Source organism: Lagopus muta, chromosome 5 (assembly GCF_023343835.1).
Source record: "Lagopus muta isolate bLagMut1 chromosome 5, bLagMut1 primary, whole genome shotgun sequence".
NCBI classification, from domain to species: Eukaryota; Metazoa; Chordata; class Aves; order Galliformes; family Phasianidae; genus Lagopus; species Lagopus muta.
Genome location: NC_064437.1, coordinates 41582621 through 41597340, shown reverse-complemented (window position 1 = coordinate 41597340; position 14720 = coordinate 41582621). Strand labels below are relative to the sequence as shown.

The window sequence follows — 14720 nt, the reverse complement described above, 5'->3', positions numbered from 1 at the left end:
TAACTAGAATGCAGGGTGACAGAGAAGAGTTAAATATTCGTTTGCTGCCTGATTTTTTTGTACAAGTGTGTTTGCAGCACACGAGCCATGAATGCAGCTATGATTAGAACAGGGTGGGACACGGTTTTGCTGTTCAGCAGGATTTTTAAGATCTTTTCCCTTGCACTGTGAAATGGAGCCGAGACCTTTTGGGGTCTGAAGCAGAGGAGGAGCACATAGGCATCTCCCCCAGGTCGCTAATACCCTGTTGGTCTACATTTCTGTACAAGGTATAAAGGGGGAAAATCAGTTTCTCCTATAAAATTTTATAAAATGGAGAGTAATGACGCTGGGTTTGCCTTGTCCTTGTTATTGGCTGTCACTGTCACAGGCATGGTCACAGGCTTACCCATCTCCTGGGGCAAAGAAACCTTTGCTAAGAATGGCTTCAGATGTCCTCTGAGATAAACACAAGCCAGTAGCTTGTTTCATATAAGGACTGTGAGGTTTGAGAAGGTGTAGGTCACCTTTCATCTCCTTATGCTTGCAGTCATCAAATAGATGGGCAAGTTGCTGATGGATTGCCTGATCACAGTGGGTTGGGACTTCACCCATTGTGTCTTTGATCAAGACCCATCACTGCACTGAACCTGTGTTGGTGAAAAGGATAGATACGTATATAGAGAGATCTATAGATATATTTTTTCATTTTCCAGCAGTTAGCCGTAGTTCCTCTCAACTAGAAGTGCTTCTATTAGAAGTACTTTCTTCTAATAGAGATTTGTCTTTTTTGGGCACTGGGCTTGCTGCGCTCTCCTGTGCTGGAATAGTCATCTTTAAGTGTTACGTTTGTCCTCATTGCGGATGTGCTCGAGACAGCCTGAGTCATCTCTCTCTCTTTTCTCATAAATGTATCCTACTAGGACAATTGACTTTAAGTCTCCCTTCTCTGCCACTGTGCCCCACCAGCTTTCCTTCGAGGACGTTTGGAGTGGGGTTGTGAAAACCTTCCTTTTTATTTTTTATTATTATTCCTTTTTCTATCCAAACAGATCCAAATTACCGAGCGTTTCACCTGACTGCTCTCTCTCCCCTGCTGTTTGCCATGCTGTCAATCTTCATGTCACCTGAATTTGTGCTGACAGCAATTCAGCGTCGCGCTGGGATGTCCCCTACCTGTGGCCAGTAGCCCTGGCACCTGCTGGTTGTCCTCAGCTGAGCACACTTGCTGGTTATCATACAGTGCTAAATTTTTAATCAGAAAGTCACACGGCGCTAAGTCAAATGTCTTACAAAAGTCTATTACTTCTCCACAGTTACCTTTATCTGCCAAAAAAAGTAATCTCATCAAAGAATAAAATCAGGTTTGTTTGACAAGGCCTATTTTCCATAAAATTATGTTGACTGGCATTAATTACGTTCCTATCAATTCTATTAATTCTTTATTAATGGAATCTCGTATCAGCTTTGCCATTATTTTTGCTGTGATTGATGCTGGACCAAGCGCTCTGTAATTGCCTGGTGCCAAGCATCTCTCCTGCTCCAAGACAGGTCACCTTCATTCTCATCCCCGTGTTTTAGGGTTGTGGGGTGCCCTCGTGCTGCCAAAGGGGGGGTTGTGGATGTTTGGGCATCCGTTGCCGCGTTTCGGCGCCTCTGTGAAAGTGTATTGAAGAAAGTGTAAAAATGCCCCACAGGGGAGGAGACCGGGGGCAAAAATGTATGAAATACAGCTCTGCAAAACATGGCTCCGGAGGTCCAAAGCTGCTGCCTTTGTACATGGCAGACACAATCCTGCTGTTATTGCTGTCCTAGTCATTTTTCCAAGCATTGTATTTCCAATTTCGAAGAGAAACTGTGGGACAAAGAAAGTCATTACCTTGCAAATGAGTAAACAAGTTTGGTAGCTACTTGCGCCAGATGTAAGCACGCACGAGGAGCCCGGTTGGTACGTGTTACCAAAGCGCTGTTGCGGGTATAAAAGGTTGTGTAAGCGCGGACAACGAAGGTCTCCGTTCTGCACCAACAACAGTCTGTGTCTCTCCTGCCACAAATGGCGCCCGAAAAGGGACACTGTATCAGGGTCAGCCTAGGGGGATAATCAGCCATCAAGCTGACCTGCGGCAAAGAATTATGGTGCTGAAAGGAAGCACGACATAAGGATCGCTGAAAGGAAGTTGGACCCGAAATCTGCTGAGGGGAAGCAGGACCAAGCTGCACAGTCAGAAACACTTCTGCAGGACGGAGGTGAGCAACGGGGACCAATGGGAACGAGTGTAACAAAGGGGCTGGAGGCGGTCTGCAAAATACTGGAAACGGTTTTGCAGAAGCACCACGCTGAAGTGGAAAGCTTCGATTTAAGGCGGCTTTTGTCTCTCGTAATGTAGAAGGAATAGATGGGGCTACGATCTATGCCATAGAAACCTGGGACAAAGCCGGAGTGAGGCGCAGCTACCCGCTCTGACCCTGTGGTTAAAGACCTTCTGGGGCCTTGGAGACCGGTATTTGAATCGCTACAAGAACGTGCGGAATCCGTCGTCCCAATAGAACCCACGGCTCCTGCTGTGGTGGGAGCCGCTGTAAAGGACCGCGATGATGAGGACAGCGATCCTTTAGACCCCAGGCTAATGAGCTCGAGAAAGGAACCAGACCTGAAACCCCCCGATCGGCGTGAAGTTTGGCGAGCGATCCGCAAAGAAGCTGAGCTGGAGGGGGATTTTAACATCGTTCAGATTCGGGCTCGGCTCTCCCCATACCAGTAATCTATTGAGCTCTGTTATGAAAAGTTACGCGCTTTGTCTTCGTGATTGCAAGACCTTGGCACAATTGACAAGTACTCAGCACGTGATGTGGATGGGCTTTTGGGGAGAATCTGCACAACAAAAGGCGCTGGAGCGCAGAGCCACTACCGCAAGCACCCGGGGCTCATCGTCAGCGTATGGGAGCAGGAGCTGCAGACGTATGCTTGGCGTTTAAGAATGTAATGTGTGTATTTACAACTGTATATCTTACCTGCACCTGCCTGGCTTTCATAATTCTGGTTCTGAATAGGTAATTTCGGTGATTTAATAATAGATTTCCCTATCCTTGAAAGAAAAAAGAAAAAAAAAAAAAAGAGGGGAAGAAGTTATGCTTGCGTTTCCACAGATGCTGGACCATGATGGGTTCCAGTCAGAATCATAAAGTCCTGCTTGACTCTACCATCAGCATCTGCTGCTGCTTTGGACACGTGACAACCTTCTGGGTATCCTCACAACTGAAGCCTATGGTGGCAACTGGACTGTGAATACTGCAGCAGTATGACAACAACCTCAAAAATTTTTGATTCGTGGGGCAAAAGCTACATATTGAAAACTCATGGGTTTAGCTTGATGGGTGATATCAAGGTTTGGGACCATGCGTCTGAAAGATCACACAGATTAATGTGTTTTTTGGTTTTTGCATGTTTGTTGGCATATACTCTTTATATTAATACCAAATGCTTGTTGTTCAAATTAACAAACAAGGGGGAGTTGTGGGACAAATAAAGTCATTACCTTGCAAATGAGTAAACAAGTTTGGTAGCTACTTGCGCCAGCACGCATGAGGCACCCGGTTGGTACATGTGACCAAGGGGTTGTTTTGTGAGAATAAAAGGTTGTAAGCACGGACAATAAAGCTCTCCATTCTGCACCAGCAACGGAGTCCATGTCACTGCTGCCACAAGAAACACCCAGCACTTGTGGCAGCCTGATTTGTGGGCCCTCGCCTTAGATGAGTCGAAGATTCTTCCACTTTCTGTGGTGCCCAGGATGGCTGGCAAGCTGAGTATTTTCAGCATTTTGTAGAGCTGTATGATGTTCTCAGTTGAAAAAGCCCTTCAAGATCACCAAGTCCAACCACCAACTTGACCTACCAAGTCCCATCAGCAAACCACGTCCCTTAGTGCCACATCCACATATCTGTTGGACTGCTCCAGAGATGGGGACTCCACTGCTGCCCTGGGCAGCCCATCCCAGTGCCTCTCCATGAACAAATCCTCCCTACTGCCCAATGTAAACCCCCCCCGAGAGCGTTCCACTGATGATTTCTTTTCTCTGTCTCACAGGCTCCTCAGTGACCCAGCTGCTGGCCCGGGACCTGGACAATGACCCGCTGGTGTTTGGTGTGGTTGGCGAGGAGGCCAGCAGGTTCTTCGCTGTGGAAAGTGTCACTGGAGTCGTCTGGCTCCGGCAGCCCCTGGACAGAGAGGTAACAGCTCTGCCTGGGGTTCTCCCCATCTGGCTGCATGCTATCCAGAAATCCAGGCATAGAAAGCCCTCTGAGAGAAGTGGTAGGGAAGGGGGAGCAAGTTTTTGTACATATAGGGGAAAGTAACAGTTCAGGGGAGAGAGGAAGGAAAGGCAGAGGGAGTTACATCAAGATAAATGATGCAGGGAGAGGGAAAATAGAGCAAAAGAAGAGGAGCCAGATGTGAGGCAAAATGATTATTATTTTTAAGGTCTTTTCACTCCCACAAAGATTCAAAGGAAAACAGTTTTTTACCAAAAAAGAAAAGCCCTGAGCCAAAAAATGTACACACTACAATGAGGGGTGTATGGGAATTGTTGAATCACAGCCTGAACCTCTGATTGATCACCTGAGGCAAGCACCTAGTCAGTTGTAGGAGCACAGGTGAAGGCAATTCAGCTGTGTGACCAGAAGGGGTGGAGCCAGGCTGCACCCCTCCTAGACCCTGTTTAAGGGCTGACTGCCACTGCAGAAGGATCTCTTTTTGGAGGTTGCTCCTCTTGGAGTTTGTCCTGTGAGCCTATGACATGGGTGAGCATTTTCCATTTGTTTCCAATTATCCCTTTCCAATGTGATGATCTTTCCAGCTATGTGGTCTCTGGATACTGATCTAACCACACCGCTCTATGTATCTGTTGATTATAGAAAGGGTGTGGGCAAGCACGAGTGTGACAGATTTCTCTGGTTATTCTGTCTACCCAGTTCTTAAGATCAGATACTTAACTGGGTGTTTTTTATCTTCTATTTTTCTTGCCTTCCCCACTGCCTGTCCCTCCTTGAGCAGAGGCAGCAGGGTGGATATCCCAGGAGTGAAACTTCCCTGTCCCTTGTGCTCCAACCACTCTGTCTGCCTGCAGGCATCACCCCAGGCAGGAGATGAGTTGTATTAACCAACTCAGAGGCCTGGAGGTGGTGGATTGGGCAAATGTGGTGTCAGCTGCTTCCCAAATCCTTCTGTAGGATGAGCTGCTGTTTTGCTGCAAGTAATGCTCCCGGTCTGGGCACTGACAGATGCTGCTTGTCCCTACACCACTCTTGTTTGGAATAAATCACCCAGGTCTGCAACACAGGGAGATGCTCCCCCTGCTTTCCAGCTGAGCATTGAGCAGGAGCATTGCTTGTTGCTGTTCTCAGTGCTCCTGCTGCAGGCAGGGACTGGGATATAGAGGGAAGCTGAGGACTGCAGGGTGCGTGTCTGGGGCTGGGAATCAAACCACCAGGTAGATATGGTGGTCAAAGCTGGTCTTCCCATTCAGCATCATTCTTTAGTAAAATGTGAGCAGCATGATTGCTGATGGGGGGGGGGGGGGGGGGGGGGAAAGTTGAGAAGAACACCCCTACCTTTGCTAGCAATATCCTGCTCCTGACACCCAACATTTCCCTCTCACCAGCCTGTCTCTCACCCCACCACCTGTGACTGTAATATATCACAGTTTCAGGACAGCCTGTTAAATCAGTTAAAGCAATAAGGGGCATGGAGGACTGCATGGGGGTTATTGAATGCACTTAGGGGATTTCAACCCATTGATTCCCTGTGCTCATCCAAGTGCTCCCAGCAACGTGGTATCCTGGGGCAGGAATTCTTGGGAAGGTGGCAGCAGTGCTCCGAGAGCTCAGTTGTGGGCTGGAGCTGAGGTTCCCTGCATCTTCCCAACCCGAGCAGGGTATTTCTCAGTGTTGTGAATCTGCTGGAGCCCTGCTAGCAGCCGTGCTTCTCAGCACTTGTCCTCAGCAGAGGTAATTGCACTCAAGCGCCCCTTCTCTTCTTTTGAAGGTCCTGAAAGCATTTTGCATGTAATAATATTGGCTAAAAGTCCCAAGCCTGCCATCTGCAGATAAACACTCCAGTATCTTTAATTATATGTTTTTCTTCTCCTTCCCTTTCAGACCAAGTCAGAATTCACGGTTGAATTTTCTGTCAGTGACAGCCAAGGGGTAAGTGTGACTTCTCATTTCATGGTCTGCAGCGTGTGCAGAGGGGAGTGTAGGGGATGGGTCACCCTGGCCCTGGGGAGTGGGCTGGGGGCAGCGCCAAGGCAAGTCATTGCAGGGGAAAGCAGCCACCAGCTCAAGTTAGCTTCTAAGTATATACATAAGGCTGATGCCCACTCACTGTCCTCATCCCCGTGGCCACAGGTGATCAAGGGGACGGTCAACATCCAAGTGGGAGATGTGAATGACAATGCACCACAGTTCCACAACCAGCCCTACAGTGTCCGCATACCTGAGGTAGGTGCCTCACCACATGGTTGCTGCTGAGCATTCCATCCTGGAGGCTCTTGATGGTGGAGAGAAGTAAAATGATGGGGTCTGGGGAAAGCAGGACTTGTCTCGTGAGGGCCTGGAATGATGGAGGTGGGAAGGGACCAGCAGCAGTCACCTAGCCCAGCCTCCTACTAAAACAGAGATGATATAATGTCAGATCAGGTTGCTTGGGGCTTTATCCATCCCAGGTGTTGAATATCTCCAAGGATAGGTTTCCATAGTATTCTGTCATGATCTCTCAGTGCTGGCACCTTCTTAAGCAGACCTTCTGCACCTAGAGCTAGGTTTAGCAGAAATGCTCCTCAACCTGCTGGTGTTAGGAGGAGGATAACAAGCTCAGAGTGTTGTGTTTGAAATAGAGCATTCCATGTTCTCCTGTGGATGAAGCTTTTCCTGTTGTTCCCTGTTCATCCCTGAGCACACCTCAAGGCATGAGTGAGGTCAAGTGTGTGTGTGTGTGAAATCAAGCAGCCTCCAATGATGGAGAGGTACACACAATTACATTACCATGGTTTATCTCACTGTGCTGGGCTGGGTTCTTCTCACCCTGCTGTGAGGATGAGCTCTGTGTTAGGCAGCCTATGACGTGGGAGCCAGGAGCTCATCTCCTCGCACCGCGTCACCCAAAACCTCTCTTCACGGTGGCACAGAGCCAGAGCCATTTCTTCTCCTCCTTGCAGCATGGATGGTGCAGAAATGACTTGGCAGGGAATGCACGAGCTGCTCCATGCTCTCACATTTTTGCTTAGACTTCTGGATGCCAATAGGTGCGTGTCTTTCGTTACTCTCCTTAAGAACCAGTATTGGAAAGCTTCAGGTTGGGTATTAGGAAAAAATTTATTCTCCAAAAGAGTAGTGATGCAGTGGCACAGGCTGTGTAGGGAGGTGGGGGAGTCACCATCCCCAGATGCATTGCAAAGCTGTAGAGATGTGACACTGAGGGACATGGGCAGATATGGGTGGGCTGGAGTTGGGCTGGGTGACCTGAGCACATGAATGAAGCCTTCCATGTGTCAGCCCTCAACCTCTGTGTGAAGCCTAGGGAGCAGGGAGAGCAAAGGCACTGGGGAGGAAATGAGGGCTGTGAGTGCTTGGGGCACAGCCTGGTTTGTCCCCCCACGTACCCGCTCAGCCATTAGAGCCATGCTGCTATGGAAGTTGGCCTAATCTAATTATAAGGCACTGTGTGCCAGTTCTCAGTTTCCATCCGTGATCTTTAAGCAAGGGCACCAACCAGAGGTAATGAGCCACAAACCCTTTGCTCAGCTAGCGTCCTACAGGCACTTCTGTTCCTCTGCTGGGCAGACGGCATTTCTTTGGCAGAATGCGTGCAGGCAGGGCATGGATGGGGTGTCTCTGAAGGCTGCAGCCCACGAGGGAATGGGCAGGGACGTTTCCCACTCAGCTCTCAAGGTAGAGGTGCTCTCTTGCTTTGGCTGCAAGCAGCTGAAGTTTGGTGTGGGTGCAGGAAGCAGATAGAAGATGGCACTGTCCCCAAGCTCTAACAGCCCAGAGCCAGTGGCAGGGCTGCAAGTACCCAAATGTGTCAATGACCACCGCTGGATAATGAATGAATGGTGATGGGAGTTTGGGAATGGAGTGCACACCAGCAGAAGCACTAGTGGTTTCGCATAGACTGGACCTGTGTAGAATTGGCAGCTAATGAGGGTTTTTCTCTTTTTAATTTTGAGATAAATGGATGTATCGATTTGCAGTTGTCCTAGCTAATGGAGCAGCAACAGAAAGGCCATTTAAATCTCGCCACTATTGTGCGGCGCTGGGAAAGTCAAAAGAAGAGTGTGCATAAATAAATGGAACATGAAGTAAACTGACCTTTAAAAACAATACTGCCTCTAAACACCCGTCCCAGCATTTTCCGCAGTCTGCTTGATTTGTGAACATGAATTATTTGGATGCGGGCTGCCGTTCTCCAGCACAAGATGGGGATGAGGGCAGTGGGCATCTGGCTTTACCATGGCTCTGAGGGCATAGAGCAGCTGCTGCGCATCTCCTATGCTCAGCAGGTCCTCACCATCCCTGCCTGAAAAAGCCGGACATGGGCTGGTGCGGGACACAGGGGTGTCTGCAGCATAATGGTACATCCCATCTGGGCAAGGGCATGCCGCTGGCCGCTCGTTAGGAGGCAACGAGGCAGCGCGGGCGCGCTCCAGTCTGTAAAGAAAGGGGAATCCTGCTAGAATTGGCAACTTAATTCACCAAGCTGGCCTCGACAGAGCTCATTAAGTTCTCGTGTATTCATTTCAGGCTAATGGCTGTCATGCTGACTGCTGTTTGATTTGCTGTAATAGACTTTTATGGCTTTCCAGTTTGCGAGGACGTGTGCACCGTGCCTGTGCCCCATGGTGCTGCTGGCGTCCATCAGTGAGCCACTCTCCTGCTTGCTGCACTGACCTTCAGGGCTTGTGCTCCTCCTGTGTGCAGCCCTCCTGCTTCACTTTTCCCATGTCCTCCTAATCTTCCTCCAACCCTGGGGTACTGTGACTTTTTTTTGGGGGGGGGAGTCTCTGAGCTTGGCTTTTGAGTCAGGGAAGATGTGCTGCTGACCCTGTGGCTGGCTGGGTGATGCCTCAGTCCCTGACAACTCCAGTCTGCTCTGTCTGATCTGTTTTCACATTTCACTGGGTCTGGAGGAAACCCCGTCTCCCTGTGTTGCTGTGGTTCAGCAGTTTTACATGGAGTAGATCCAAGCCTGTGCACTGGTTCTGTGATTCCTGGCATCAAGATGGGGCTAGATCCTTGGCCCTGGGTTCCTACTGTTTTTCCACATCCCAGACCCTAAGCACCAGGCCCTTGGAGCATGTAGCCCAATTATGACTATGTGGTGATCTCCGCTGTTTCCAAGAGCTGGGGTGTCTCTAGTTCAACATCTTGGGTTCCTCAAGACACCAATGCCCTTGGGTTCCAAGGCTGTTGTGTGGGGTGGTTCTGAGCCTGTTAGCCAAATTCAAGCCACATCCTTCTCTCCAGAGCATCAGCAGACTTCACACACAGGCAGAAAGTTTGCTTAATTGTGCGCTTCCTTGCTCAGGAACTTATCCACAGGGGGTTCTCCCTTCTTCTGAAAACCCTCTCTTTTCTGCTGTTACCTTTAAGGATTTATGAAGAAAGGTGTACCACTAGGCTACGTCTTCCAGCAAAAAGCTGTCCCTGGCCAAGCTCGGGGCTGCTCAGTGCTCTCACCAGAGGACACTCACCTCTCAAAGAAATACCTATGACTGGCCAAGTGATATTATTTACAGCAGGACTCTGTTTCCCAAAGGCACGCAGTTCATCTCTAAGCGCCACCTATTGATCTGTGCAAGGCCCATACATAATCGCTGAGCTTTTCCTCTGCTGAAGAAGGTCTCTGTCCTCCCCTCCCTCTGCCAAAGGTCTGTAAAAGAAGGTGCTCCTCTTGGGTTCATGCCAACAACAGCAAAAGGCAAGGTGGGAGAGGCTGCGCACAGCATCAGTTTGGAAAGGGCCAGCTTACAGGTGTCACATCTCCACTCAGCTCTATTTCCCCTTTTGTTTTAAATGGGGATGCGTGTGGACACTTGCCATCAGCAGTCACTGCTGCTTGGGGTGGCTTTCCTGAGCTTTCATGAGCCATCACTGGTTACCATTTGCACCTTTAATATGTCGGTGTGATGAAAACAGCACTTTTTAAATTGTGCAGAAAGGGGAGAGAAAGGAGGGGGCCATCCTGCCCTGTCCCATTACACAGCCTGGAAGCAGGCTGTGCTGGCTGGTGAGCAGAGATGAGGAGGACTGGAGACAGACCCCAAAGCCCTAGCTGTAATTAAAATTATTATTTTTCTTTAATGGTAATAATGTTGGTAATTACATCAGGTTCCCTGCCATCTTGCCTGGGAACCTTCAGGGGCTCGTATAACTCTGTAGCAATGGCACTGAGGGCTGATGCTGCGCATACGAAGCAGCTGCAATGAGCGTGAGCTCCGTCTGCAGCCCATGCAATTGCCTTGCATTCATCAAGACACCTTTTGGGTTATTTTCCCCTTTCTTTAAACAAAGAGGCTTCGAATTGGAGGCAACGATAACAGAGATGATAAGAACAGTGTTCCCACTGCACACTAAAGCAGTCTATAATCATTGCTGGATGCTTTCCTTCCTCATTTCTTTTTCTTTTTTCCCCTCTGCTCTCTGTTTTTTTTTTTTCCTCCTGCCTGTATGCTTCTGTGTGGAGTTGAGAGTGGCACAAATAATTTACAATGAATAATTTACCCCCCCAAATCCAACTTGCCCTTCCTGTTGCCAACCCTGCACACAGAATCTGCAGCATATCAAACTCCTCTATGGCAATTCCCATGCAAATTCATTTATTTATGGTGGTTTTCAGTTGGGTTTGTTTGTAACTTGTTGGAGAGACAAGAAACAAATTTGTGAATTATTCAGGCTCTGCTCATTAAACATCATTGGCCAGAAGCAAGTTGGTTCCCTGTTCTGGGTAGGCGAGCATCCGCATGGCGCTGTGTAGGAGCACAAAACGTGGCTCATCCAATTGCTAGCACAAGAAATTCCATCCTAGCCTCTCCTTTGGGGTGTCCATGCTTGTGTGGATGAACTCAATGCTTTCTCTTTGGCGTCAGAGATCTGGTCACCTTGTGTTTGCTGTGATGTTTTTCCTCTTTGCACATTTTTTGTATTATCATTTTTGAGAACCTTTAATTACTTTTCAACTTTGTCCAGCAAACTAGTGGAAGCAGAGCCATGTTTGAAGGGTCTTCCTTCTTTTCAGCAGCTTTAAAGGCGGGTATACTGTCTATCCATTAAAAAGCCATCTCTTAGCTGGATGAGATAATCTCTTCTGAGAGGGTTTCATCTGCTCTGTAATCACTAGGTAGGAAGTAATATCCCTCAAAGAAACCCAGGCTTCTCCCTCCCTTCTCTACTTCAGCCCTTGTGATCTGCCGAGATGAGGCCATTTCTATAGATTGGATGTTAAAACATATCTTTATATGCAGAAAATTGCTGAGTCATGATTTTGGTGGCTGTGCCATGGGATGACCTTTCTCATTTGTGATGGAGTGGCTGTGCTGTGACTGTCTCCTGGAATTTGCAGGCAGGAACCACAGGAGCCCAGAAATGTACCAGATACAAGAGCTTGCTTTGGTGGGCTTCTGGGGATGGCTGTGGTTGGAATCTGATAATTCTTGGGGTCTCTTCCAACCCAAGCTATTCTATGATGGGATGCCCTTTGACATATTGGCTCTGAGGTGAGTTTGCGAGTATTGATAGATACCCACTTCTGCAGGTTGGATATTAGGAAATATTTCTTCTCTGAAAGAGTGGTGCTGTATTGGCACAGGCTGCTCCCAGTGGAGTCACCGTCCCTGGAGGTGTTGCAGAGCCATAGAGATGTGGCACTGAGGGATGTGGGCGGTGGACAAATAGGATTGGGCTGGGTGACCTGAGAAAGCTTTTCCAATTTTAAGATTCTGTTACTTTATGATCCCTTCCAAAGTTTGCTGACACGTGAGTTTTGGTTGTTATCAGCAATGTGTGCACTGTGATGCCAGATGGAGAGTGTCTCAGGGTCCTGGTGATGTCCTGAAGTCCTGCAGGGAGGGGGCTAGCTGCTGTCTGGCAGCCCATTCCCTGGTCTAGCAGAACAGGAGATCCTGGGCCTTTAAAACACGTGCCAGAAGAGTGAAATGAGAGACGCAACAGAAACTACTGGGGCGGAAAACTCCAAATGGCGTGGAAGTAATGCGTAAAGTGTCCTGGAGATAACAGTCATTTCCACGAGGCAAAACTTGGGCTGGCTCTGGCTGGATGCTGCAGCAAGGGGGGGCAGCCTGGAAATTAGAAATAGTCATGCTGCTCTGACCAGTGCAGTGCTGGGGTGGGCAAAGGGAAATTGGAAGGCAGAAAAAGGGGGAAAAAATCCCATTTGGAGCTTGGAAGAAAAGCCACTGTGGGGCAGCAAGCAATTCAGTGCCTCTGCAGAGCAGTGGTCGTGCTGGGAAAATGAGGCTCACAGAGCTGGAGAAATCATCTTAGGGCAGAGGGAGGAAAAGCAGTGTGCAGAAGCAATGAGCAGCTCGGACAGAGGTGGGAAGGATGGCTTGGGTACAGCTCACAATCCTGTAGGGCAGTGACTGCAGCCAGATGGAAAGCATGGCATGGGGAGACCAAGGATGGCATCGTGGTGGATCTGGACAGTACTCTACAAAGCTCTGACTTTGCTGCTATTCTGAATGGTCCCATCTGGCTCTGTGGGAGGAGAAAAGAGGCAGCAAACGTGTGTGAGCAACGCCACTGTGCTGTAGGGGTCCCAAACCCATTCCCAAGCTCAGGGTGCCACTCAGGATGGGTTATACAAAGCTCTTGCCAAAGGTGGTTGGTTTTTTGGTTTGGGTTTTTTTTTTTTTTTTTTGGCTTGTTTGTTTTTTTAAGAAAAAATGCTGTTTTTAATTAAGATGGGACTATTTAGGGGAACGCTGCTGCCTTGACAGGAAAGCCATGCAGAAATGGTGCTTCAAAAGGACAATAAAAACCACTCGCGCAATAAGTTCAGTCCAATTTCTTTTTCAGAATTGCATTTTATGTTTTATTATTTTGTAATGTCGAGGATGGTCATGTATAATAAGTTCTCTACCGCCGGTCGTATTTTGTGGTGAAATAATAGAATAAATCAGTCTCTGTATATTTTTTTTGAAATATTTATATATAAGCAGAACTGCTCACATCGGTTCCATTACAAATGGGAGGAATTTGATCGAGGAAATGGTTTCAATCAGTGTTAGGCAGCCATCGCCTAATTTCCGCCGTTAATTGCTGTTGAAACTTATAATGTCTTTGATTTATTTTGTCAGTAGGTGAATAATGAAGACAGCATGAAAACAGAATATATGGGGTTTGAGGCAGTTTTGCTCCAAAAGAAAAAGTCTGAAAACTTTTTAATTTTGGGGATTTGTTGTGTAGGTGACTTGGAGAGCATGTTTTTCCCCCAAATTCAGATGCATCTTGGGAAGCATCCTTTAGCTCTCAGTGCTTTGATTTGTACCTCTCTTTTGGGTGTTCTTGGCAAAACCGGGCGAGCAGCCGGTGCTGCACTTGGCTTCAGGTGGAGCTGCAGTCCTTTGCTCTGCACGTGCTTCCTGTAGGTGTTGCTCTGCTCTGGGCATCCGCTGCCACCATCCTCAATGCCGCAATATTGACATCAGCCCCACTCCCTTCCGAGCGGCAGAATCAGGCAAATGTGCAGCAAATGAGCTTTGCAAATAGGCTTTTGCTGTGTCCTTGCCTCCTCCCAGCCCTTCCCAGCTCCTGCTGCGTCTCTGCCACTCTGCCTTGCTCTCCAAATGTCAGCCTGTGCTCCTTACTTTCAGAAGCAGCTCGTGTGCACATTCATGCAGGGTGTGGGAGAGAGCAGCTTGGTATCTCAATGCGGTGCATCCAATAGGGATTGGATCTCAACATGCTCTTTGTCCCTCTCTTTGCTGGGGCTATTCAATTGTGCATCTCATACGCTGGTCCTTAACCTCATCTGTAAGATGGGTAGGGCTGGTGAGGTCCTCAGAACTGCAGCAGCAAATAACTCTTCTGGAGTTATTCCAGCCCTTCTGGAAATGCTGCTGGCTGGGTATGGGCAGGTTTTCCTTCCCTTGACGGCACCTCGGTGTGTCTGCCTTGCAGACCTCATTTCTGAGCGCCCTGAACACGCAACTGACCCAAGCTGCTGGGTGAACTGTTTTTCTACAGTGTGATTCATCATCAGTCTATCATCATCCTCCTCTTAATCCTTGCTTCCAGCAGGAGGGTGTCTGGACAGGAGAGGAGCAGGAGAGATGGGCAGTGTGGGGCAGGAGGCAAGTCGTGTCCCTTCTGCACGTTTGAGCTTGAGGTCAGGCTGCGGCATGCGTGCTTTTTTGGGGGGTTTTGGTTAAAAAGCCTCATTGGAGCGTTATGGAATCAGAATGTGAAGGGTAATTGAGCTGAAAGCCATTCTCTTCCCTCAGCCTGCGCTGCGGGAGCCACCAAGCGCCCTCAGAGGCCGCTCCGGGAATCCTGCTGACAGAGCACAGGTGGGGAGAGCATCCCCAGGCCACATCCCCTTGTCCCTAAGGCATGTGCCTTGTGCCACAGCTTGTGGATGGGCACTGGGTGACTGGGTGTATTCCCATAGGGGCAATGTGGAGGTTGTTGTTTTTTTTAAAAAAAAAAAAAAAAAAAACACCTGC

The 14720-nt window shown here is 48.6% G+C and overlaps 1 protein-coding gene across 4 annotated transcripts in view; it reads left to right on the top strand.

Annotated features, from left to right (window-relative positions):
- CDH23 (cadherin related 23) overlaps positions 1-14720 on the top strand; it is a 129658-nt gene that overhangs the window by 30958 nt on the left and 83980 nt on the right. For all 4 annotated transcript variants that reach the window (XM_048947161.1, XM_048947159.1, XM_048947160.1 and 1 more), the window contains exons 4-6: positions 4067-4209; positions 6136-6183; positions 6385-6477. In XM_048947161.1, coding sequence (XP_048803118.1) covers positions 4067-4209; positions 6136-6183; positions 6385-6477 — 284 coding nt within the window. The remainder of the gene's footprint in view (positions 1-4066; positions 4210-6135; positions 6184-6384; positions 6478-14720) is intronic.